The sequence below is a fragment of the Puma concolor genome, chromosome B1, assembly GCF_028749965.1.
Source record: "Puma concolor isolate L17-30 chromosome B1, mPumCon1.1.hap2, whole genome shotgun sequence".
NCBI lineage: Eukaryota > Metazoa > Chordata > Mammalia > Carnivora > Felidae > Puma > Puma concolor.
Genome location: NC_141670.1, coordinates 117,793,453 through 117,820,456, shown reverse-complemented (window position 1 = coordinate 117,820,456; position 27,004 = coordinate 117,793,453). Strand labels below are relative to the sequence as shown.

General features: G+C 35.6%; 1 protein-coding gene and 1 pseudogene across 8 annotated transcripts in view; both read right to left on the bottom strand.

The window, feature by feature from the left end:
- The window catches only part of TBCK (TBC1 domain containing kinase), a 223,839-nt gene that overhangs the window by 126,076 nt on the left and 70,759 nt on the right, over positions 1 to 27,004 (bottom strand). For all 8 annotated transcript variants that reach the window (XR_015250307.1, XM_086704453.1, XM_086704452.1 and 5 more), the window contains 9 exons: positions 21,598 to 21,658; positions 17,849 to 17,910; positions 17,529 to 17,590; positions 16,601 to 16,749; positions 15,620 to 15,758; positions 8,375 to 8,474; positions 2,648 to 2,697; positions 2,338 to 2,467; positions 1,263 to 1,361 (listed from right to left, as the gene is read on the bottom strand). Coding sequence is in view for 7 of the 8 variants with exons in the window: in XM_086704453.1 (XP_086560579.1) it covers positions 1,263 to 1,361; positions 2,338 to 2,467; positions 2,648 to 2,697; positions 8,375 to 8,474; positions 15,620 to 15,758; positions 16,601 to 16,749; positions 17,529 to 17,590; positions 17,849 to 17,910; positions 21,598 to 21,658 (852 nt within the window). In the remaining variant the exon portion in view is untranslated. The remainder of the gene's footprint in view (positions 1 to 1,262; positions 1,362 to 2,337; positions 2,468 to 2,647; positions 2,698 to 8,374; positions 8,475 to 15,619; positions 15,759 to 16,600; positions 16,750 to 17,528; positions 17,591 to 17,848; positions 17,911 to 21,597; positions 21,659 to 27,004) is intronic.
- LOC147581833 (peptidyl-prolyl cis-trans isomerase D pseudogene) lies at positions 3,724 to 8,368 on the bottom strand (annotated as a pseudogene).

Below are 27,004 nucleotides of genomic sequence, written 5' to 3'. Positions count from 1 at the left end.
AAGAAATTAAAAAGAAAAAAGGGGGGGGTAGTCATCCCTTGAGAAATTTTCCTGTTAAAGTTGAAAATAAAAGCAAAAATAAAATAAAACTGTTTGAAGGAGTTCAGCACTAGGAGGAAAAGATTTGGGATAAAGAATGAAATACCATGTGGAATCCCTAATGGAATCATTAAGGGATTAAAGAGATCATTTGCATTTTCCATTTATACCACTACAGAAGGAATAACTGAATAAACCACTTTAAATTTTGGTCATGTTCTACACAACCAAATATAGAACGATTCTTCTTAATTCTCTGGTTTACTATAATGGTAGAAAAGAGCTAGGAATTTGGGGTTCAAACTCTGATATTATAGGATATGTCAACATCTCTGGCACATCTATTTTATGAGATATTTGGACAACCTGACCTTGGAAGTCATCTTGAACTTTAGCATTATATGGTTCTACAGTTCAAATTATTATCATATGGTATGGAACAATAGGTATTCTCATAAAACAACAAACTAAACTCAAAGATATTTATAGACTTTCACCAAAAAAAAATCAGGAATGAAGAAAATAATTCTTTCAATGGAGAGTTAAAAGGCTTAAATATACTTGGGAGAACTCACACACCAAAAAATAGGTGATGGATATCTATAAGGTATCTTTAACAGAATCTAGGAAAGCAGGATGACAAAGAAATTGACAGGAAATGAAAAAATTTGGCAATGATTTGGCCCATTATCAAGACTACTGTCAACAAAGTCTCTATTAGTACCACAAGTCACCCTAATAATGTGACACCTCTCTTTTTCTCACTGCCACAGATAAGGTATTATAGAAGACAAAGTAGCTATTTCTCTCGGCAGCATGTACTAAAAGGCACTAAATTATATTAATGATTTTTGACAAGGTTCAAATTGGAGTGGAAGATTTCTCCCATCTTAGAACTACCTATAAATAGGCAATCCTATTTGTAAATGAACATATTCAAAAGGACAATATAACTGATATATATTTTAAATATTCTGATTTGATCTCTATTAAATGAAATATTAAATAGCATAAATCTAACAAGACTTCAAACATATTTTTCTATTCTATCTAGTCTATTCTTTTCCTCTATTCCTTTCACTAAAAATTGTCAAATAATCTTAATACTCAAATTTTACTATGTAATTTTTTAACAACATGGAAAATAGTTATTCAGAAAGCACTTTCCTTCTTCCTTCTTTCTTAATATTATTAATCAACCTCTAACCTCTTTTCTTTCTTACCTCAACTCCCAGAAGAGCAGCCCATGTTAAACCTCTCATAAGAGGAGGAATGTCAACTCGTGCTTCCTTCCAGATTTGATTTTTTTTATATGGATAAGCCTATAGATAAAAAAAGATATGAAAAAAATCTCAAGTAGCCAAGTGCCATCTTTTAATCTAAACAATGACAGAGTTAAAAGTGACCTGAAATAAATTTCCAAGTATCTGAAATTATTTTGCCTGGTATTAATAATACATATAAGTTAGTAATGGAATAGTTCCCTATCCTCTGTAGACCTTATATAATACAGTCAAAGAGAGGAGCTGAATCTCCTGTTTTTAATCATTCCTCTCTGTTTTGTGCTCTGGAAGAATTATGAATGACTCTTATGGAGAATAATATTACCAGTCTCATATGGGTTAAATAACGCATAAGGCACTTTGTAAAATATCAAGTGATACAGAAAGTATTCAATAAATAAAAGTTATTATTAAGGTTATTTCTATAAGCTTACATATAAATTTGTCTTTATAAATTTGTGCTTTAGGAGGCATTTCTAGAAGAGAATTAATAGGACACGGGGTATGGATGTTGTTGAGGCTCTTAATACATAATTTAAAATAGATTTATAGAATGTTTCAACCAACTTAACACTCTAAAAGAATGAGAGTTCCAATCTCAATATACATTTGCTCACTTTGATAATTCAATATGAAAAATAAAGGTCTGTATTTTTTCATTCCTGGTGAGGATACATATTTTGAATAGACTTATTGACTAGTTGTATTTCTACTATGTTTTTTTACCCATTTCTCTGTTCCAATGATCGTCCTTTTTCCTATTTATTTTTAAGTGTTCTTTAAATAGCAAGGATAATAATTAATCTTTTGTCTATGGTTTTGCATAGATGCCTTCATCTTGTTTTACTTTTTAATTTTATTTACTATGAACATGAGTCATTTTTAGTATTAAAGTTAAGCATATAAGATAGGTCATAAAAATTAGTGTTCTCATGACCTTGAGATTCCCTAAGAATTATTAATGAAATAAAAAATAAAGATTGTATATGGGCTCTTTACACTTTTGAATCCCTACCTTTAGCAGCCTGTCAAAGAGAATGATTCTGTTTAGTTGGTACTCTGTGTCCCTCTCTCTGATGATTAAAGGGAGAGTGGCAGCTGCAGACAACTCATTATTGCTGTTTGAATGAGGTAAATTAGACTGGCTATAAAAGAGAAACAAAAGCAGAAAAACTGACCAAAGTTATAAAATTAAAAAAAAAAAAACACCACATTTTTGTACTCTATTTAGGAAATAATTTTCAAAGAAAATGTGCAAGCTTCTTATCAATTTAATATAAACAGAAAAGAAAAATAATGGTAAAAGAATATATATATATACTCACTCATCTTCAAGTAGTGGGTAAAATGCTTCTCCACCAACATCTTTTAATCTCTGAATTTAAAGAGAAAATATTTATGATATTTAAGATCTGAGACAGAAACACTATTCTTTATTTTTAAAAAATATGTAAAAGTTAGATATTTATGAATATACCAAAAAACTATAAAACAGAATCTAAAATTCATTCCTATCATAAACATGCAACTATACTAAGCCTCCAGTGAGTTTAGCTGTGAAGAATATTCTTTTTGATTTTTTACCTTGGGAATTTCTTATAAATGTTAGACACTGATTATGACAGTTTTCCAAACACAATGCCGAATTACTAACATTAGTATAAAACTGAGTAAATGGAGACATTTTTAAATCATATGAATATTATGTAAAAAAAAGGTACCTTTTAACACATACCCCTTAATTTAAAACTGAACTCAGATTTATTTTTGCTTTGACACTGACACAAACTAAGACAAAAGGTGCTAATAAAAAGGATTCAAAAGAATTTCTTACATCATACTTTGAATGTGCATGATTCAAATAGCTGGTAAATCAACTGGCAAAATTCAATTTTATTTTTTTCACAAACTTATTATAACTGTTATTCCAAATAATAATATTGCCAGGATTATAGATATTCTTTAAAAACATAAGAAGGCAGGCAGTAGTAAAGTAAAATCTTAGACAAATCCTAAGTAGGGTGATTAAAGTTAATGCTGTCTTGCCTGCTGCTCTGTTCTTCAGTCCAATGTCCAACTTGAGGGCCGAGTACCTGTTCCTGTGGGGACTGACACAGAAGTTCAAGCTCTGTGTGTAGGCAGAATTGATCTTCCATTGATAAGAGTTATTGTGCACTCACCCATGTGAGTTATTCTCAGAATTTTTTAAAGCCAAAGAAAAATCTTTTACCCACAACTAAGAACCTGGCAAACAAGGAATTTATGCCTGGCTTTTCTCTCAGTTCTGATGTGCCATAGATTTTATCCCGTTTTGCCTCTAAATTTTAGGTATCTCTTTCATGGATTTTGATACTAAGTAGAAGAATAAGATTTTCCCAAATTTTGCTGCATTATTAATATGCACATTGTTTTAAAGTTTGGATTATACTGTCCTAAGAATCATAGATTTTAAGTGTCTCTTCTGCTTTTTTTGGTACCAAAAATTTGTACTTAAGAGAAAAATACAGAAAAGTCTAAGGTAAAAATTGTTATGTGGTCTCCATATTATTTTAAAAATCAGAAACATAAATAACTTTTTTTGTAACACTATTTTATTTGGAGTGAACCCTTTTCAGTATCCCTAAACTGTGAGCAATGGGAAATGGAAGTATCAAAGAAACACATCAGAGATGTGACAAAAAACTTTACATTTTTTTTATTGACTTTATACAATCAGTGCATATTTAAGTAAAACAATTTACTATTAGGCAAACATTTTTGCATATGCTGTCTTCTTTTTTTTTTTAATTTTAATGTTTATTTATTTACTTTTGATAGAGAGAGCACAAGTGGGGAAGGACAGAGGCAGAAAGAGAGACACCGAATCCGAAGCAGGCTCCAGCTGAGATGTCAGTGCAGAGCCTGACATGGGGCTCAAACTCACAAACGGAGAGATCATGACCTGAGCTGAAGTCAGACAGTCAACCAACTGAGCCACCTAGGTGCCCCTATGCTGTCTTATCTTTATCTTTCTGTGCCTTTATCTTGTCTGACTTTCAGCAACTCTGCCTGGATGACTTTATCTTCTGGTGCTGTCTCCTGAGCTTTCTTAAGTTCAGCCAATGCTTGATGGTATTCTTTTAATCCTGTCATCCTTGAGTTCTACAGTACAATGCTTTAGTATTTGATGGTTCTAGTTCAAGAGCTTCCAAGTAATTGTCAATTGATCCCTGCCAATTTGACATCTTCAGTTTATAAGCACCAATGTTCGGCATGCAATTTAAAGCTATAGGTTGCAGCTTCAATCTGTCTGCTTTCTTAGTAACAGCCATGAACGTTTCACATATCTTAAAACTTTTGTGTTTTCTTAGTGGCCATCTCCCAGTTCTGGGATTTGAAAAAAGTATTTATAATATTTTTTTTTTAAGTTTTCTGTTATTAGTAAAATTTTATCTATATCTTTTGTTTCTATCTGCATCCTCAGGGAAATCTGGATGACTGTCACCAGAACATCTATTGGGAATACGTCCCAATCATTCCCCTCCTTCAATTCCCCACATTCTGTAGTAACACACAATTTGGCAGGTTTTTTACCTTTCACTTCTACATTTTCCAGTATCCTTGCCACACCCATTTCTTTAATTACTTGACCAAATACCACATGTTTCCTTCCAAATGAAGAGTGGGATCTGTTGTGATAAGAACTGAGAACCATTTGTATCGCAGCCCACATTTGCCATGCTCAATAAACCTTCCTGGTTAAGCTTGTAAGAGAAATTTTCATCCTCCACCTGTCCCATCAATATTTTCTCCACCTGTCCCATTTTGTTTTGAGAAGTCTCTACCCTGAATCATAAATTTCTTAATAAATCGATGAAAAGGGCATCCTTGAAATGGAGAGGTTTCTGGTGGTGAGTCCAATGCCTTTTTCTCCTCTACACAATGCAGAGAAATTTTCTACAGTTTTGGGTACAACATCTGCAAACAATTCTAAGACAATTCAACCAACTCACTGCCCTCCGATGTCCACGTCAAAGAAGACTCAGGGGTTGCTGGGGGTTGGAGGGCTTAGTTTTGGGGGATGGGTGTGACATTTTGAATTGCATATACACTTGGGAGAGAACTCAGAGAACCTTGTGGACACCTGGAAGCTCAACCCAAAAGTAACTTTCTCTCTCTCCCTCTCTCTCTCGTTTTGATTAATAATTACAGAAAAAAAGTATTTTAAATTTCAAAAGTGGAAATATAAGGCAATTGAGAAAGTACAATTGAAATCTTGTATTCATTTAACTTATGTTTACATAGTTTGGGTTATATTTAAATCTTTTTAAAAACTTTTTTTAATGTTTATTTATTTTTTGAGAGAGAGACAGAGCATGAGTCAGGGAGGGGCAGAGAGCGAGGGAGACAGAATCTGAAGCAGGCTTCAGGCTCGGAGCTGTCAGCACAGAGCCCGATGTGGGGCTTGAACTCACAAACTGTGAGATCATGATCTGAGCCCAAGTCAGACTGAGCCATCCAGGTGCCCCTACTTTGGGTTATATTTAAATTAAAGAAACAATATATACAATGGAATATTACTCAACCATTAAAAAGAATGAAATCTCGTCATTTGCAATGCCTGGATGCAGCTAGAGTGCATTATGCTTAGTGAAATAAGTCCATCAGAGAAAGACAAATACCATATGATTTCATTCATATGTAGAATTTAAGAAACAAAGCAGAAGAACATGTGGGAAGGGGAAAAAAAAGAAAGAGAGAAGCAAACCATAAGAGACTTAATGACAGAGAACAAACAGGGTTGGTGGAGTGAGGTGGGTGGGGAGATGGGCTAGATGGGTGATAGGCATTAAGGAAGCACTTGTGATGACGAGCACTGGGCGTTATATGTAAGAGATGAATCATGAAATTCTACTCTTGAAACCAGTATTACAGTATATGTTAACAAACTAGAATTTAAATAAAAACCTTAAAAAAATAAACAAATTAAGAGTAAAATCAAGTCAGTTGAAAACATACATTTGGATGTAGTTTATTGTTTGTTGCTTTGTACTGCTATTTACTTAACCCACTATATACATTCTTCTTTAAAGAGATGATAAGTTTAGTGTATCAAGTAGTAGTAATTATATATTTAAATTTTCTATTCCTTGCATCATGGAAAATAAGAGATTCTAATTCTCTCCTACTATATAATTTCTAAAATACTAAATGACAGGAAAAGCCTAAAAATGTAAGAAAAATGCAGTGATAAACCCAAAGCTGGGCTTAGAGAGAAAAGTTATAAGCTATCAATAAAGTGTATTGATAATTGTGGCCTGGGGTTTTAGAGCACAATGGGACAAAGACTTGGGCACCTGATTAACAGGGAGCCAGACTAGAGGAGACCCTGCTATATTCAAGTAAAGAAAAAACTGTGGTGGTTGGGTGTATCCAACTTTAGCCATCTCCAGTCATTGATGTGGGGAAGAATACCCAATTCTAACTCCCTTTAGCCATCTTGTCTCTCCTAATAGGGTAAGGAAGGAAGCTGAGAAGTGTATGCGAAGGTCATGGCCAGAGACACAGGTTCACTAAAAGGCTGAGACCTAATCATAGGATTATAGAACTCTTTCCCTTCCCTTCCTTTCTTTACTTCCATGTCAATAGAGCTCCTATGTAAAAGGGAATTCCAGCTGAAAGAAAAGGCCTCAGACCCCATTTTAAAAAGTCTCTAGGGAAACCCAAAGACACCAAGTGGAACAAGAACAAGGGTAGCTGAGAAAATTTTAGATTCTGACAAAAAAGCTACACAAATAATAAACAGCTAGATAAACATGACATCTTGAGCTAACGCCTATATGCCACAGTTTCTTTTACTGGAAAATTATGTCAAGGTTTCAACAAAAAATTGCAGGGCATGCTAAAATGTTAAAAAGACACTCTGAAGAAATAAAACAAGCTTCAGAACCAGCTTCAGCTATGGGAGAGAGTTTGGAATTATCAGGCCAGAAATTTAAAATAACTATGATTAATATGCTAAGGGCTCTACGGAAAAAAGTGGACAACATGTAAGAACAGGTGTGTAATATAAGCATAGAGGTAATAATTCTAATAAAGAATCAAAAGATGTAACCTACGTGTTATAGAAACATCAGAAGAAGGAGAAAGAAAGAAACAGAAGAAATATTTGAAATAATAATGACAGAAGTTTTCAAAATTAAAGACATCAAATAACAAAGATCCAGGAAACTTAGAACATCAAGCAGGATAAATACCAAAAGAAAATCTACACCTAGGAATATCATATAAAGGACACCATCAAAAGGTAAAGGAAGAGCCACAGATTTGAAGATATATACACTACATATAGCCAACAAAAACGCCATATTTGGAATATATATTTCAAAGTCCTCAAATCAAGAAGAAATCACTCAGTAAAAAAATTGACAAAAGATATGAACTAGTAATGTAGTATAGAAGAGGTAAGCAGGATGCTAAGAAATATGAAGAGACTCATAAGTGCATTAAAATCAGGGAATTAAAATTAGTATTATAGAAATTTACTATTCTACACCTTTTAGAACAACAATTTTAAAAAAAAATGTTTGTTTACTTTGAGAGAGGTGTGTGTGTGTGGCGGGGGAGGGTGGGACAGAGAGGGAATCCCAAGCAGGCTCTGTCTCTTGTCAGTGCAGAGACTGATGTGGGGCTCAATCTCATGAACTGTGAGATCATGACCTGAGCTGAAATCAAGAGTCATATGCTTAACCAACTGAGCCACCCAGGCACGCCTAGAGCAATAATTTTTTAAATATTTGATAATACCATGTGTTATCATGTATATGGAAAATGAGAAATCTTATTTAATGATGGTAAAAAGATAAACAGATACAACTACTTTTGTGAATGATCGGACAACATACATAAAGCTGATGATGCATAGATCCTATTTCCCAACAATGTCACTCCAGGGCACATACCTTGAAGAAATTCTGACATATTTTATGAGATTAGGGAGGCATTCAAGGGTTCATGTGTAAGGTTTCATTAAAAAAATATCTGAGGCAGATTTGTCAAAACACCATTCTTACATTCCTTAGCTGGCATAATGACAACGTCACAGTGGTGTCATCCAACAGTGAGCTTCTGTCTCGACCTTGCCCAAAGCTTTCACCATCTTCAAAGAGAAAACTGAAAGGAGATTAAAAAAGATCATTATCTTAATGAGCACACAAAATCTGATTTATTGTTTCTTCTGCAAAATAAAATTTATTCTAAATCACAAATCCCTCATTAAAAAAATAAATAAATTTTAGACTTAATGGGTTAATTAAAAATATGTAATTGCTGGTTGAAATTTCACCCAACAATTCTTTTTAAATATAAGTTGACTTGGTCTGAATATAGTATACAAATATAAAGCATTTTAGGAACACAAGAGTAGGATTTATCCTCTTCGTTCATGCAGATTCAATGCTAAAATTACTCTCTTGATACTATTTATATGTGCTACTGAGGAAGTTTATATGAGTGAAAAATGATAAAAGAAGAAACATCACAACAGTAAATTCTCGAGAAAAAGGATAGTGAATAATAAATGCATAAAATTTTTTTAGGATTTCAGAGAATTAATTTTGAGAATTTACATATACTTGGAATTTCCATCATCTTATATTCTGGTGTTCTGCTTAATTCAATGTGTGAGAAATATAACTGACTTAAAAATCAGTTTAAGAGGGAGAAAAAGTAGAGAACCAGTGATCTATTCAAATAACCTAAAAATTTAACATGTGAAGAAAATATGACCAGCAGGCGATTTTCCTTGTTACCTACAATGAACAAATCTAGTCACAAAATGTAAAATTAAAATTTAAAGCACTGGTGTAAACTCAGGAGATTGAGGTTCACATCTTTATGAATAAATATAAAGAGCAATGGAACAGTAACAACTTTGGTTCTTAGAGTTCTACTGTTAATTTAACTTTCAATCTGATTTATATGATGATGTCCAAGATATTATGCAGTTCTGCAGTTTTCTCAACAGTGATTTAGCACCATGCTGATTTCTAGGACAAGCAACAAAGCCATAGAGTACATTTACATTTACAAATGTAATTGGAAATAAAAAAGTTACTCATATTTATTAACTCTCTTGAATATTACCATTCTTTTTTATAATTTTTTTTTAAATATGAAATTTATTGTCAAATTGGTTTGCATACAACACCCAGTGCTCATCCCAACAGGTGCCCTCCTCAATACCCATCACCCACCTTCTCCTCCCTCCCACCGCTCATCAACCCTCTGTTCTCAGTTTTTAGGAGTCTCTTATGTTTTGGCTCCCCCCCTCTCTAACATTGTTTTTTTTTCCTTCCCCTGCCCCATGGTCTTCTGTTAAGTTTCTCAAGGTCCCCATATGAGTGAAAACATATGGTATCTGTCTTTCTCTGTATGACTTATTTCACTTAGCATCACACTCTCCAGTTCCATCCACGTTGCTACAAAGGCCATATTTCATTCTTTCTCATTGCCACATAGTATTCCATTGTGTATATAAACCACAATTTCTTTATCCGTTCATCAGTTGATGGACATTTAGGCTCTTTCCATAATTTGGCTATTGTTGAAAATGCTGCTATAAACATTGGGGTGCAAGTGCCCCTATGCATCAGCACTCCTGTATTCCTTGGTTAAATTCTTCGCAGTGCTATTGCTGGGTCATAGAGTAGACCTATTTTTAATTTTTTGAGGAACCTCCACACTGTTTTCCAGATCAGCTGCACCAGTTTGCATTCCCACCAACAGTGCAAGAGGGTTCCTGTTTCTCCATATCCTCTCCAGCATCAATAGCCTCCTGATTTGTTCATTTTAGCCATTCTGACTGGTGTGAGGTGGTTATCTGAGTGTGGTTTTGATTTGTATTTCCCTGATGAGGAGCAATGTTGAGCATCTTTTCATGTGCCTGTTGGCCATCTGGATGTCTTCTTTAGAAAAGTGTCTATTCACGTTTTCTGCCCATGTTTTCACTGGATTATTTGTTTTTCGGGTGTAGAGTTTGGTGAGTTCTTTATAGATTTTGGATACTAGCCCTTTATCTGATAGGTCATTTGCAAATATCTTTTCCCATTCTGTCGGTTGCCTTTTAGTTTTCTTGCCTGTTTCCTTTGCTGTGCAGAAGCTTTTTATCTTCATGAGGTCCCAATAGTTCATTTTTGCTTTTAATTCCCTTGCCTTTGGGGATGTGTCAAGTAAGAAATTGCTGCCGCTGAGGTCAGAGGGATTTCTTCCTGTTTTCTCCTCTAGTGTTTTGATGGTTTCCTGTCTCACACTCAGGTCCTTCATCCATTTTGAGTTTATTTTGTGAATGCTGTAAGAAAGTGGTGTAGTTTCATCCTTCAGCATGTTGCTGTCCAGTTCTCCCAACACCATTTGTTAAAGAGACTGTCTTTTTTCCATTGGATATTCTTTCCTGCTTTGTCAAAGATTAGTTGGCCATACTTTTGTGGGTCTAATTCTGGGGTTTCTATTCTATTCTGTTGGTCAATGTGTCTCTTTTTGTGCCAATACCATGCTGTCTTGATGATTACAGCTTTGTAGTAGAGGCTAAAGTCTGGGATTGTGATGCCTCCCGCTTTGGTCTTCTTCAAAATTACTTTGGCTATTTGGGGTCTTTTATGGTTCCATACAAATTTTAGGATTGCTTGTTCTAGCTTCGAGAAGAATGCTGGTGCAATTTTGATTGGGATTGCATTGAATGTGTAGATAGCTTTGGTGGTATTGACATTTTAACAATATTTATTCTTCCAACCCATGAGCACGGAATGTTTTTCCATTTCTTTATATCTTCAATTTCCTTCATAAGCTTTCTATAGTTTTCAGGATACAGATCTTGTACATCTTCGGTTAGGTTTATTCCTAGGTATTTTATGCTTCTTGGTGCAGTTGTGAATGGGATCAGTTTCTTTATTTGTCTTTCTGTTGCTTCATTATTAGTGTATAAGAATGCAACTGATTTCTGTACATTGATTTTGTATCCTGCGACTTTGCTGAAATCATGTATCAATTCTAGCAGACTTTTGGTGGAGTCTATCGAGTTTTCCATGTATAATATCATGTCATCTGCAAAAAGTGAAACCTTGACTTCATCTTTGCCAATTTTGATGCCTTTGATTTCCTTTTGTTGTCTGTTTGCTGATGCTAGCACTTCCAACACTATGTTAAACAAGAGCGGTGAGCGTGGACATCCCTGTCATGTTCCTGATCTCAGGGGAAAGCTCTCAGTTTTTCGCCATGGAGGAGGATATTCGCTGTGGGCTTTTTATAAATGGCTTTTATGATGTTTAAGTATGTTCCTCCTATCCCGACTTTCACGAGGGCTTTTATTAAGAAAGCATGCTGAATTTTGTCAAATGCTTTTTCTGCATCGATTGACAGGATCATATGGTTCTTATCTTTTCTTTTATTGATGGGTTGTATCACATTGATTGATTTGTGAATGTTGAAGCAGCCCTGCAGCCCAGGAATGAATCCCACTTGATCATGGTGAATAATTCTTTTTATATGCTGGTGAATTCGATTTGCTAGTATCTTATTGAGAATTTTTGTATCCATATTCACCAGGATATTGGCCTGTAGTTCTCTTTTTTTACTGGGTCTCTGTCTGGTTTAGGAATCAAAGTAATTCTGGCTTCATAGAATGAGTCTGGAAGTTTTCCTTCCCTTTCTATTTTTTGGAACAGCTTGAGAAGGATAGGTATTATCTCTGCTTTAAATGTCTGGTAGAATTCCCCAGGGAAGCCATCTGGTCCTGGACTCTTATTTGTTGGAAGATTTTTGACAACTGATTCAGTTTCTTTGCCAGTTATGGTTCTGTTCAAGTTTTTTATTTCTTCCTGAGTTTTGGAAGTATGTGGGTGTTTAGGAATTTGTCCATTCCTTCCAGGTTGTCCAGTTTGTTGGCATGTAATTTTTCATAGTATTCCCTGATAACTGCTTGTATTTCTGAGGGATTGGTTGTAATAATTCCATTTCCATTCATGATTTTATCTATTTGGGTCATCTCCCTTTTCTTTTTGAGAAGCCTGACTAGAGGTTTATCAATTTTGTTTATTTTTTCAAAAAACCAACTCTTGGTTTCCTTGATCTGCTCTACAGTTTTTTTAGATTGTATATTGTTTATATCTGCTCTGATCTTTAGTATTTCTCTTCTTCTGCTGGGTTTGGGGTGTCTTTGCTGCTCTGCTTCTATTTCCTTTAGGTGTGCTGTTAGATTTTGTATTTGGGATTTTTCTTGTTTCTTGAGATAGGCCTGGATTGCAATGTATTTTCCTCTCAGGACTGCCTTTGCTGCATCCCAAAGCATTTGGATTGTTGTATTTTCATTTTCGTTTGTTTCCATATATTTTTTAAATTTCTTCTCTAATTGCCTGGTTGACCCATTCATTCTTTAGTAGGGTGTTCTTTAACCTCCATGCTTTTGGAGGTTTTCCAGACTTTTTCCTGTGGTTGATTTCAAGCTTCATAGCATTCTGGTCTGAGAGTATGCATGGTATGATCTCAATTCTTGTATACTTATGAAGGGCTGTTTTGTGACCCAGTATGTGATCTATCTTGGAGAAAGTTCCATGTGCACTTGAGAAGAAAGTATATTCTGTTGCTTTGGGATGCAGAGTTCTAAATATATCTGTCAAGTCCATCTGATCCAATGTATCATTCAGGGCCCTTGTTTCTTTATTGACCGTGTGTCTAGATGATCTATCCATTTCTGTAAGTGGGGTGTTAAAGTCCCCTGCAATTACCACATTCTTATCAATAAGGTTGCTTATATTTGTGAGTAATTGTTTTATATATTTGGGGGCTCCCGTATTTGGCGCATAGACATTTATAATTGTTAGTTCTTCTTGATGGATAGACCCTGTAATTATTATATAATGTCCTTCTTCATCTCTTGTTACAGCCTTTAAAGTCTAGTTTGTCTGATATAGGTATGGCTATTCCAGCTTTCTTTTGACTTCCAGTAGTATGATAGATAGTTCTCCATCCCCTCACTTTCAATCCTAAGGTGTCCTCAGCTCTAAACTGAGTCTCTTGTAGACAGCAAACAGATGGGTCTTGTTTTTTTATCCATTCTGATACCCTATGTCTTTTGGTTGGCGCATTTAGTCCATTTACATTCAGTGTTATTATAGAAAGATATGGGTTTAGAGTCATTGTGATGTCCGTAGGTTTCATGCTTGTAGCGATGTCTCTGGTACTTTGTCTCACAGGATCCCCCTGAGGATCTCTTGTAGGGCTGGTTTAGTGGTGACAAATTCCTTCAGTTTTTGTTTGTTTGGGAAGACCTTTAGCTCTCCTTCTATTCTAGATGACAGATTTGCTGGGTAAAGGATTCTCGGCTGCATATTTTTGTGTTCATCACATTGAAGATTTCCTGCCATTCCTTTCTGGCCTGCCAAGTTTCAGTAGATAGGTCTGTCACTAGTTTTACTGGTCTCCCTTTATATGTTAGAGCGTGTTTATCCCTAGCTGCTTTCAGAATTTTCTCTTTATCCTTGTATTTTGCCAGTTTCACTATGATATGTCAGGCAGAGATGGATTCAAGTTACGTCTGAAGGGAGTTCTCTGTGCCTCTTGGATTTCAATGCCTTTTTCCTTCCCCAGATCAGGGAAGTTCTCAACTATGATTTGTTCAAGTACACCTTCAGCCCCTTTCTCTCTCTCTTCCTCTTTTGGAATTCCTATTATACGGATATTGTTCCATTTCATTGCATCACTTAGTTCTCTAATTCTCCCCTCAAACTCCTGGATTTTTTTTATCTCTCTTTTTCTCAGCTTCCTCTTTTTCCATAATTTTATCTTCTAATTCACCTATTCTCTCCTTTGCCTCTTCAATCTGAGCCGTGGTTGCCTCCATTTTTATTTTGCACCTCATTTATAGCATTTTTTTTTTTTAGCTCTCATGACTATTTCTTAGTCCCTTGATCTCTGTAGCAATAGATTCTTTGCTGTCCTCTGTACTTTTCTCAAGCCCAGCTATTAATTTTATGACTATTATTGTAAATTCACGTTCTGTTATATTGCTTAAATCGTTTTTGATCAATTCGTTAGATGTCTCTACTTCCTGGAGTTTTTTTGAGGATAATTCTTCCGTTTTGTCACTTTGGATAGTCCCTGGGGTGGCGCAGAACTGCAGGGCACTTCCCCTGTGCTGCCTGGAGTGACTTGTGTTGGTGGGTGGGGCCGCAGTCCGACCTGATGTCTGTCCCCAGCCCACCGCTGGGGCCACAGTCAGACTGGTGTGTACCTTGTCTTCCCCTCTCCCAGGGGCAGGACCCACTGTGGAGTGGTGTGGCCCCTGTCTGGGCTACTTGCACACTGCCAGGCTTGTGGTGCTGCTTTGATGGGAACTGGCCTATTAGCCAGGGTGGATCGGCAAGGTGCACAGGGGCGGGAGGGGCAGACTTAGGTCACTTTGCCCATGGTGGTCCCCTGTAGGAGGGGCCCTGAAGCACCGGGAGGGAGGCAGGCTGACCCGTCGGAGGGATGGATTCACAGGAGCCCAGTGCTGGGTGTTTGTGTGGTGCAAGCACGTTCGGTGACGGTAACTGGTTCCCTCTGGGATTTTGGCTGGGGTATGGGAGAGGGAGATGGCGCTTCCCAGCGCCTTTGTTCCCTGCCAAACTGAGCTCTGTCTTCTGGGGCTCAACACCTCTCCCTCCCACTCTCTGAGCAAGGCTGTTGACTTATAATATTCCAGATGTTAAGTCCCGCTGGCTGTCAGAACTCACCCAGTCCGGCCCCTCTGCTTTTGCAAGCCAGACTCGGGGTTCTGTCTTGCCTGGCGGGCTGCCCCTCCACCGCCCCGGCTCCCTCCCGCCAGTCCGTGTAGCATGCACCGCCTCTCCGCCCTTCCTACCCTCTTCCGTGGGCCTCTTGTCTATGCTTGGCTCCTGAGAGTCCATTCTACTAGTCTTCCAGCAGTTTTCTGGGTTATTTAGGCAGATGTAGGTGGAATCTAAGCCTTGAATATTACTATTCTTTCTGACGTCTACATTTTTCATTTATTGAACATCAATTATTGCAAGATATTCTATGATAATAGGGTTATGTCAAATAGATCATATGGCAAATTATTTTTTTAAAAATAGTACTTATTAAAAATAATAAAATATTAATGGGAATTCTGCAATTAGAAGCTCCAATCAAGAAAACAAGGTATTGACTTCCAATTGCTTTCATAATTACTTAGCTGGAATATCTACCAAAAAAAATCCCAAATTAAAAAAAAAGTTAGTATCAAATTTTTTTCATTTCCAAGAGAAGCTTTCTTTCCTTACTTGGGAAGTGTGCAGATAGGTGGTTTGGATCGAATGATTTCCTTGTTGACAAGCTCCTTCTCCAAGTCACCTCCAGCTAAACACCAAAGGTAATATACTTCTTCAATAGATCTTTCAGCCAGGTAATCACTGTTTACATCTATTAATGGCAAATGGAAAAGAATCATAGCTCTCACACTTTCTGTTTTTATTAAAAGGCAACAGGCAATAATAGCTGACATTCTCAACAAATACTAATTGAAGAACACAGTATGAGTCCCTTTAGAAGATTCATACTATACAATGCACAAAGGATGAAATGAGGATATACACATTGAATGTACATTCAGTTACTCTGAGAAGAAGAGTGGAATTTTTACCTTCTATATCAGAGATATATGGGATATATATTCCATACATGTATCAGATATATCGGGTTCTGTGGGAAAGGGATACAGGCCAAAAAAGGCAACTTGTGTGGGTAACTAACACAAACTATCCCATCCTTTATATCTTGAGGCAATAGCTGCCTCTTCTGAAGAGCTTTTCTTGATGTCTCAAGCAGGATATGATTCCACTGTACTATGTTCATACTGACCCTTATTAATAATAGTAAATAAATGTTTATCTGCCTCTCCATTTGGTATGAATGTTATATGGTGGTGGGGTGCCTGAGTGTCTCAGTCAGTTAAGTGTCCGACCTCAGCTCAGGTCATGATCTCATGGTTCATGAATTTGAGCCCTGCATTGGGCTCTCTGCTGTCAACATGGAGCCCACTTCAGATCCTCTGTCCCCCTCTTTCTCTGCCCCTGCTCCACTCATTTTCTCTCTCTCTGAAAATAAATAAACTTAAAAAAATGCTACGTGAATAGCAGTTATATAACTACAATAAACACATATATAATTATATATATATTTGATAAACATAAAACTGAAAATACAGTAAGGATACTTCCTTTAAAAATAAGGCTTATATTATTTTCTGTCTTATCTATCATTACCTTTACACAGCTGGCTGATATCCTCAGGCAGAGTTAAATCAGCACATCTTAGAGAAGATGAAAACAGACTGGCAGGTTTGGTAAAGGGAGTATATAAAGGTGACACTTCACTGAATACCTTGTCCTGCATTAATTCATCTGCAGTTGGCCTTGAGAAAAATTTAAAACACAGACTATGAATGAAGTCATTAAAAATCTGCTAGAATAATGGCACACATTCAAGAGGATGTTTTAAAAAGTTAAAGGAATAGTTAAAAGTCTTAAGTACATCATAAGTAAAGAAAATAATAATAAAACTCTCCTTAGCAGAATCTTGATGTATACTTTTATATAAAAAGTGACTATAAGTAAATGCTGAATTTTCCCCCATATTGTGCTTTTTGTACCTTATGATCTATCAAAGATTATATATGAGCTTCTCCATTTTTTACTTTTATCTTGACTATTATGTGCTTCCTTTACTGAATATCTTAATTAAAATTCTAAACTAATAATCATCTAAACTAATAATTTTTCTTTTATTAATATACATTAGAGCTATAGCTAATAGTTATGATACTAATATCAATTTTGTATTCCTATATGTATGCAAATATTCTTATTTAATCCATTAGTATAATAACTAATAAAAAACCACAACTACTTATACATCAGGGGCATTTGGGTGGCTCAGTCGGTTGAATGTTTGACTCTTGATTTTGGCTCAGGTCATGATTTCACACTCATGAGATCGACTCCTGCATCAGGCTCTGTGCTGGGTGTGGAGCCTGCCTAAGATTTGCTCTATCTCTCTCCCTCCCCATTCTCTCTCTCTTAAAAAAAAAAAAAAAAGAAAAAAGAAAAGAAAAGAAAAAGAAAGAAAAAACCCACAACTATTTATATATTCAAGATCTCAGTATAATCTCAAAGTCTTAATAATAATATCAACCTCTTGGAAGGGTGGAAGGTGAGACACTTCTTCAAAAGATCTATCACATTTTCAGGAAGGTCCTGGTAAATAAAAAGAGAAAAGAATTATTTAAAATGACCCATTTAAAAAATACATTTTACTCAAATGTTTACTATTCTGGAGCACTTTGAGTTTTTCTAAATTGTCTTTATTTGGACTTTATACTAATTTACATTAGATTGTCACTCTATAAAAAAGCAAATTATCTGAAAAGAAATACATATAGCTTTAAAATAGTTTGCTGTTAGATCCCAAGTATACAGAATACATCAATTTTCAATAACAGATTAATGCCAAACCTTTATAATGTCCAGACAACCATGTTCTTCAGCCAGAACTATTATAGTGTCATCTACGCAATCTATAACACAAAAAATTTGTAAGAATTAATGCTGCTTTTCTTATCTATCAGATTAAATAGGAACTTAACACTGATAGTTTTTTAAAAAATGTGTTATGCAGTTTTGGAACTTGGAATATTAAGAAGCTTGTGACTTTGTCCTTACATGTTTCCTTACAGGTTTTGATAAAAATACTTTAAACACTAAATATTAACTGAATTACAGATACTGAAAGATAGTAGCTTAAAAAGTGAAATAAAGCAGTGATTCAAAATGAAGATTCTCATGTTCTCTCTCTCTTGCTCTCTTCTCCCTGTACGTGTAATATACATATATTTATATTTATATTTATATTTATATTTATATTTATATTTATATACACACACACATATTACTCTTTTGTATATATACAATTTGGAGAATGTACACACATCTCTAAGGATTTATAGTACAAATTTTTACAATCCCTATCAAAATACCTACAGCATTTTTCACAGAACTAGAACAAATAATCCTAAAATCTGTATGGAGCTACATAAGACCCTGAATAGTCAAAACAATCTGAAAAAAGAACAACAAACCTAGGGGGTGTTATAATCTTAGATTTCAAGATTTCATTTTTTTTTTTGTAGTAACAAAGCTGTAGTAATCAAAACAATATGATACTGGCACAAAAATAGACACATATCAGTGAAAAAGAATAGAGAGCCCAGAAATAAACTCATGCTTACATGGCCCATTAGTCTTTGACAAAGGAGGCAAGAATATGAAATGGGAAAAAATGTTGGGAAAACTGGACAGCTAAATGCAAAAGAATGAAACGGGACCACTTTCTCACACCATATAGAAAAATAAACTAAAACCAGAGTAATGACCTAAATGTGAGACCTGAAACCATAAAAATTATAGAAGAGAAGATAAGCAGGAATTTCTGTGACATCGGCTGAAGCACATCTTTCTAGATATGTCTCCTGAGGTAAGGGAAACAAAAGCCAAAATAAACTATTGGGACACTACATTAAAATAAAAAGCTCTGGGGGCGCCTGGGTGGCTCAGTCGGTTGAGCGGCCGACTTCGGCTCAGGTCATGATCTCACGGTCCGTGAGTTCGAGCCCCGCGTCGGGCCCTGTGCTGACAGCTCAGAGCCTGGAGCCTGCTTCAGAGTCTGTGTCTCCCTCTCTCTCTGCCTCTCCCCTGCTCACACTCTGTCTCTCTCTCTCAAAAATAACGTTAAAAACAATTAAAAAAAAAAAATAAAAATAAAAAAAAATAAAAAGCTCTGCACAGTGAAGGAAGTAATTAACAAAAATAAAAGATAATCTATTGAATGGGTGAAGATATTTGCAAATGATCTATCTGATAAAGGGTTAGTCTCCAAAACATATAAAGAACTTACACAAATCTTGGATCACTATATTGTACGCCTGAAACTAATATACCCTGTATGTTAACTATCCTGGAATTTAAGTAAAATAAAATAATTAAAAAAAGAACTTATACAATTCAACACCAAAAAAAAAAAAATAATCCAATTAGAAAACTGGGGAGAAGACATGAACAGACATTTCTTTTTTTTTTTCAACGTTTATTTATTTTTGCGACAGAGAGAGACAGAGCATGAACGGGGGAGGGGCAGAGAGAGAGGGAGACACAGAATCGGAAACAGGCTCCAGGCTCTGAGCCATCAGCCCAGAGCCTGACGCGGGGCTCGAACTCCCGGATCGCAAGATCGTGACCTGGCTGAAGTCGGACGCTTAACCGACTGCGCCACCCAGGCGCCCCTGAACAGATATTTCTTCAAGAAGACATACAGATGGCCAACGGAGACACAAGGAAAATGCTCAATATCACTGTTATCAGGGAAATACAAAGCAAAACCACAATGAGGTATTACTGCATACCAGTCAGAATGGCTAAAATCAAAATCAGAAGAAACAACAAGTGTTGGCAAAGATGTGGAAAAAAGGAACTCTTGTGCACTGTTGGTGCAATGCAAACTGGTACAGCCACTGTGGAAAACAGCATGAAGGTTTCTCAGAAAATTAAAAATAAAAGTACCATATGATTTAGTAATCCCAGTATTGGGTATTTACCCAAAGAATATGAAAACGCTAATTCAAAAAAATATATGCAGCCCTATCTTATTGCGGTATTATTTATAAGAGCCAGATTATGGATGCAGCCCAAGTGTCCATCAATAAATGAATGGATAACAAAGATGTGGTGTATATATACACAATGTAATATTACTTAGCCATAAAAAAGAATGGAATCTTGCCATTTGCCACAATGTGGATGGATCTAGAGAATACAATGCTAGGTGAAACATTGTCGAAGTCGAAGAAAGACAAATACCATGATTTCACTCATATGTAGAATTTAAGAAACCAAACAAATGAAGAAAAAAAAGAGACAAGTAAAACAAAACAGACTCTTAGTATAGAGAACAGACTGATGGTTCCCAGAGGGGAATTAATGCTGCTTTTCTTATCTATCAGATTAACTGGGAACTGAACTCTGATAATTACCAGAGGGGAGGTAGGTGGGAGGATAGATGAAAACAGAGGAAAAGGATTAAGAGTATATTTATCATGATGAGCACTGAGTAATATACAGTATTGCTTAATCACTATATTGTATACCTGAAACAGTTTAACACTGTATGTTAACTACACTGGACTTAAAAAAAAAAAAGAAATAATAGAGTTCAGGGCACCTGAGTGGCTCAGTCAGTTAAGTGCCTGGCTCTTGATTTCACTCAGGTCATAATCTCACAGTTCAGTCTGTGGGATCCAGCCCTGCATCAGACTCCATGCTGTCAGGGTGGAGTCTACTTGGGATTCTCTCTCTTCCTCTCTCTCTGCCCCTCCCCCATTTGCATGTGTGCTCCCGCTCTCTCTCAAAATACAAATAAACATTAAATATATATTAAAAAATAATAAAGTATAAGTTTAGTTTGTAGACCATATTAAGAAATCTCTAAGACTCTTTAATAGTCTTATTATCAATTGTTTAAATTAAATGTTGTAAATATGGTAAAATTTAATGCAGTTATATTTATAATTCATTATTATTCAATATTTATTAACACTTTTCTATATATATATATTCTTACTTACAAACCCTATTAACCTGGACAGCAATCTGTCACTCTTTCATATAAAGTGCTCTATCACTGTTTTTATCTCCTTTATTACCACACATGCTTAATTTATTCCACTCTAAAATAGATTACATAAATTTTTGTAAACTTGAATTAAAACATTAGGATCTAATATACATGTAAAATAAATGAGCTTGTTAAAAGAAAAAATAAACATTCTTCCCAGTCATTATTCACACATGATTCATCAAACAGAAAGCTCAAAATTTAAGATATATTATCAGAAGGTAAATTGCTACAGAGAAGTATAACTTTATATTCTCATTTTTTGATTTCACAACTTAGTTTACTTGGCTAGATCACGAAGCTAAGATAATATCTATCTACATTATAATTCCGTAATGAATAAGGAAAACACTAAAATATTTCAGAAAGCACTTCTTAAGTTTGTACTGTTAATGCTTACCACTGATCATTAGAAAATTTAAAAAGTCAGGATATTTCAGTGTATTCACTATTTTAGAACACATTATTGTGTATGCTTACTAAAAGTCACAAAAGATAATATTTATATTTGAAAAATAATCCATTGTGAGACACTTACCTAATGTAAGCAAAAATTTTAGTCTTTCAGAAATATCCAAGCTTTGAAATAATTTTCTTCCCTAAATAAAATAGGAAAAGAAATTTGAAGAAATTTGTGTTAACATTTACATCATTCTTCAGGAAGATATTTTTTTTTCCCCAGAGCTGAAAATGATTTTCTCAGGTACCTCTTTTTCTCTTCAGAGGTTTTATTTGACTTTTAGATTTTAGAGTTAGCTCCATTAAAGAAGAATCATTGGTTTAACATTTAAACATTTCACATATCTAAGGATCAATTACATTCTTATTTGGTCTGAAGCATTCCTCATTTTAGAGACCTACATATACCTGGTTGTCTAGAGAGATTCCAGGACACAGGGAGTCTTATTTGATTAAGAGACCAAGATGGCCCCTTGGAAAGAGACATATTATCCTTACATTTACCTAACTAATTCTTACTTCTATATCATATGAAATCCAGGTAATCTGTTGTCTCCATTAAGAAACATTCCATGATATTCCTTCCTCCCACAATGAATTAGACAACCATCCTTTGTGCTCCCATAGCACCTGGTACATTTATTTTAAGACACATACATTGTATTTTAGTTGTTTTCTTATTAGTCAGCTTCGGGGGGGGGAGGTTGGGGGGGGCTGCTTGACATAGTCTGAAATCACTTAAAACTTCAACAATTATGTGTTGAGCATTTGTGTGCCAAATTGGACTTTTTTTTTTTTTTTTTTAATTTTTTTTTTTTTCAACGTTTATTTATTTTTGGGACAGAGAGAGACAGAGCATGAACGGGGGAGGGGCAGAGAGAGAGAGGGAGACACAGAATCGGAAACAGGCTCCAGGCTCTGAGCCATCAGCCCAGAGCCCGACGCGGGGCTCGAACTCACGGACCGCGAGATCGTGACCTGGCTGAAGTCGGATGCTCAACCGACTGCGCCACCCAGGCGCCCCCAAATTGGACTTTCAACCACAAGTTATATAACTTTGGCAAATTACTCAACCACTTTAAGTTTTACTTTTCTCATTTATAAAACTGGAATATTAACTGTATATGATACACAGGTTGCAATGAGGATTATACAATGTATGAAAAAGTGCTTGGCATTTATTGCACACAGAAATGCCTTCATAAATGTTGGTAATTATGTTTCCTTTATCATAAACAAATTAAACTTATAGGATTCTTTAAGTAGACTTAGAGGGAAAGGCTTACAGGGTGCCTGGGTAGCTCAGTTGGTTGAACATCCGACTATTGATTTCAGCTCAGGTCATGATCTCACAGTCATGAGATTGAACCCCACATTGGGCTCAGCGCTGAGTGAGGAGCCTGCTTGGGATTCTCTCTCTCCTCTCTCTCTGCCCTTTCCCTGCTTGTGCACTCTCTCTCTCTCTCAAAATAAACAAATAAACATTTTAAAAAAGGAAGAAAAGGCTTAAGAATATACCTTGGTCTTTACATGGAGGAAAAAAAAAAACTGTTCTTTTTTAAGAGACAGCAAAAACTTTCTTAAACATTTATGAAATTAGAACTACAGGTGGAGAGATCATTGAAAGAAAAAGTTGCCATTCCTGTCTCAATTTTTTACACTACTATCTTATTAATCTTCTAGATACGCAGGTTTGACTTTATCAATATCTTATTTAAAAACTTTAAATGGTCCTACATACCATATATAACTAAATATAAACTTCTCAATTCAGCAATCAAAGTCTTCTAGGATATGGCTCCAATATATCTTTTCAATCTAAGTGCTTACTATTTATCTACGTATGATGAACACACACACACACACACACGAAGCAGTTCAATTTGATTACTTGCAATATGGTGAGCACACTCTGCCTGTTCAGGCATACAGACTCTGACTCAGGTTATTTCCCTACCAGTAGTTTTTTTTCTTCATGGCTATGAAATTTTTGTATATATCCTTTATTTCATTCCCACTCCTGAATGTTAATTTTGTGAATTAAAGAATTCAAAATTCAAATTACTTCTCTCAGCACTTTGATGGCATTATGCCACTGCTTTCTTACTTCCAAGCTACTAAGAAGTTTAATGCCAATCTCATTCTTGGTAGGTAGTATGTCTTTTCTCTCCAACACATTTGAAGATTTTCTCATTAACAGTGATAAAGACATCAGAGCTTAGTGAAGGAAGCTTGGTGTGTTAGTTAAGAGTCCAGCTTTGCATATAGTTGATGGGTACAAATTTGCTCAAGTACTTACTATTGTGTAACTAAGACGGGTTGCTTAATTTCTTTGTACCTCAATTTCCTGATCTGTAAACTAAAGATAATAATTAAATTTTATAAGACTGGTGTGAGTATTGACTAAAATAATAGATGTAAAGAGATTAGAAAACTACCTGATTCTTGAAAAGTTCTCCATAAATGTTACTTATTATTTCATTATTGGTTATTCTAAAAGTAGAGTATATGATTTCAAGGTATTTGTTGTTGTTTTTTTGTTGTTGTTGTATGTTGTGATTTTTTTTCCCATTTGCCCTGCAAGGTAATTAGTGGGTTCTTTGAAACCAAGGGCTTTAGTCTTGGTTTCTAATACAACTATATAACAAATATTAGAACATCTGGATCTATCTTCCCTGTCTTTTAAAATTTCTACAGGACGCCTGGGTGGCCTGAGTCGGTTAAGTGGCCAACTTCGGCTCAGGTCATGATCTCACGGTCCGTGGGTTCGAGCCCCGCTTCGGGCTCTGTGCTGACAGCTCAGAGCCTGGAGCCTGTTTCAGATTCTGTGTCTCCCTCTCTGACCCTCCCCCGTTCATGCTCTGTCTCTCTCTGTCTCAAAAATAAACATTAAAAAAAATTAAATTTCTTTTATATTTTCAACTTCCTTATTTCTTTGTGACATATTCTGGGAGAATTACTCAGCTTCATCTTCTACGTTCAGTGTGTCTCGTTTCTTATGATCCATCTCTTTAGTTCTTTATTTCAATAGTTACATTTTTTTTCCTTAAAACCCTTAACTGGTTCTTGTTCTTTTCAGCAAATGTTCTTGACTCAGAGTTTCTATTATTGTTTCACAAATGGCATTGTTTTATTTATCTCCTAAAAAACATGTACATTTATTTTAAAGTCCTTTCAATGGTGTAAATTCTTCTTGTTGCTTCTTTTTTATTGTAGATGTATGTATTTATTGCATGTATCATATTGTAGATGTATTGTTTTAGGTGTTTGGTATTTCTTAGAAATGTTCTCACCTCTTAATACAAATTTTCCTATACATCTTTTGGACTATGGAAACTTCTGGGTGGCACAGTGGCTGTATTGCCTTTCTGGTGATACGGTAAGAGCTTCCTAGCAAAACGGCTTTGGTATAGCCTCTCATCTATTTCCTAGGATTTTTAGCATACCAAAAGTTCCCTTTTTAGTTGTTAGTGTGCTTTTAATTTATATCTTAATATTTTATATCAATTCTAAAGGTTTGATGAAGTAGGAAGATTTAAGCTTATATTCAGTATGCCATTCTAAAACTAGACTGTGTAAACGTAAGTATCACTTAAAATGTCATGAAGTCCCTATTATGAAATGAATATTTCCTTTCTTGGAATTCACATAGCTTTTCTGAGTTTATCTTCTAAGTTTATGGATTTGAATTAAATTATAAGCTTCTTGACAATGTGTCTTAAACACAGTTTATCTCTTGCTGCATTTGTCATGATGCTATACACACAGTAAATACTCATCTACATTTGTTGAACTGAATTACTCACAGGACATATACCCTGATCATTAATACAGAGTTTAGATATAGGTTACGTAATAAGAAGGAAAAGTTGTACATATCAAATTTACACTTCCATATACTTCACGTTCACATTTCAATAAGATTTTTCATTTAGGCTATGACTTTTTAAAAAGTTTTTTAATGTTTATTTATTTTTGAGAGAGAGACAGAGTGTGAGTGGGTAAGGGGCAGAGAGAGGGAGACACAGAATCCAAAGCAGGCTCCAGGCACTGAGCTGTCAGCACAAAGCGTGATGCGGGGCTCAAACTCACGAACCACGAGATCATGACCTGAGCCGAAGTCGGATGGTTAACCAACTGAGCCACCCAGGTGCCCCTAGGCTATGATTTTAAACAACAATGAGATTTATCATTATTTCATACCAATGAAAACTAAAATGGTCTAGACAGAGAATAGCAAAGAATCAGAAAATCTGGTATTTTCCCTTAGAAAAAGCTGTGCCAACAGGTAAACTACCATGTTATTATGAATATTATGATTTTAATCATAAAATATTTTTCTTAATCATAAAATATTGTAATATCATAATAAAAGATAACATCCAGGGACCATTTGCTATATAACATACTATACTAAGTACTTTATATATACGTATTATTTCATTTTTCCAACAATTATACAGTATAGATGAAAAATTTCTGCTTCTAAAGATCTCATTGTCCAAGTAAAGTAGGCACATGTGACACATGTCATAATAGAAGAGCAAAGAAGAGGGGTGCCTGGGTGGCGCAGTCGGTTAAGCGTCCGACTTCAGCCAGGTCACGATCTCGCGGTCCGGGAGTTCGAGCCCCGCGTCAGGCTCTGGGCTGATGGCTCAGAGCCTGGAGCCTGTTTCCGATTCTGTGTCTCCCTCTCTCCCTGCCCCTCCCCTGTTCATGCTCTGTCTCTCTCTGTCCCAAAAATAAATAAACGTTGAAAAAATAAAAATGTAAAAAAAAAGAAGAGCAAAGAAGATAAGGACCTAATGCTGGTAGTTATTTAGAAGCAGGATTGACAGATCGTTAGTTGTTCCTCCAAAATTATTTTCATCTTGGCCATGACAGGCTGTTTTTTGTCCCTCTAAATTCATTCTCATCTTCTTCCTCAATATTTATGTGTCCAGCTAAGACTACATTTCTTAGTCTCCCTTGTACCTATAACGTAGCCACTTAAGTAAACTGTCACCAATGAAAAGTAGAGTTGATATCTGCACTTTTAGATCATTGTTTTTAAAAATTATTTTTCATGTTTATTTATTTATTTTGAGAGAAAGAACATGAGCAGGAGAGGGGCAGAGAGAGAGGAAGAGGGAGAATCCCAAGCAGGCTCAGCACTGTCAGTGCGGAGCCCAATGCAGGGCTTGATTTCATGAACCATGAGATCACGACCTGAGCCAAAATCAAAAGCTGGATTCTCAATGACTGAGACACCCAGGTACCCAGATCATCTTCTTAAAGACAGTACCATGAACTCACTCCCCTCCTTCCCTATGGCTAAACATGGTGATAAGGAAATCGGTTTTGGAAACCAGACATTTGAGATTGACAGAGCCAAATTCTGGATTTCCGCATGATGTGGAATGTTACAAGAGGCAGGAAAACACCTATGTTCTCTGAGCTACTATATTTTTAAGTTCTTTCTTTTTAATATCAGCTTAGTCTTTGCC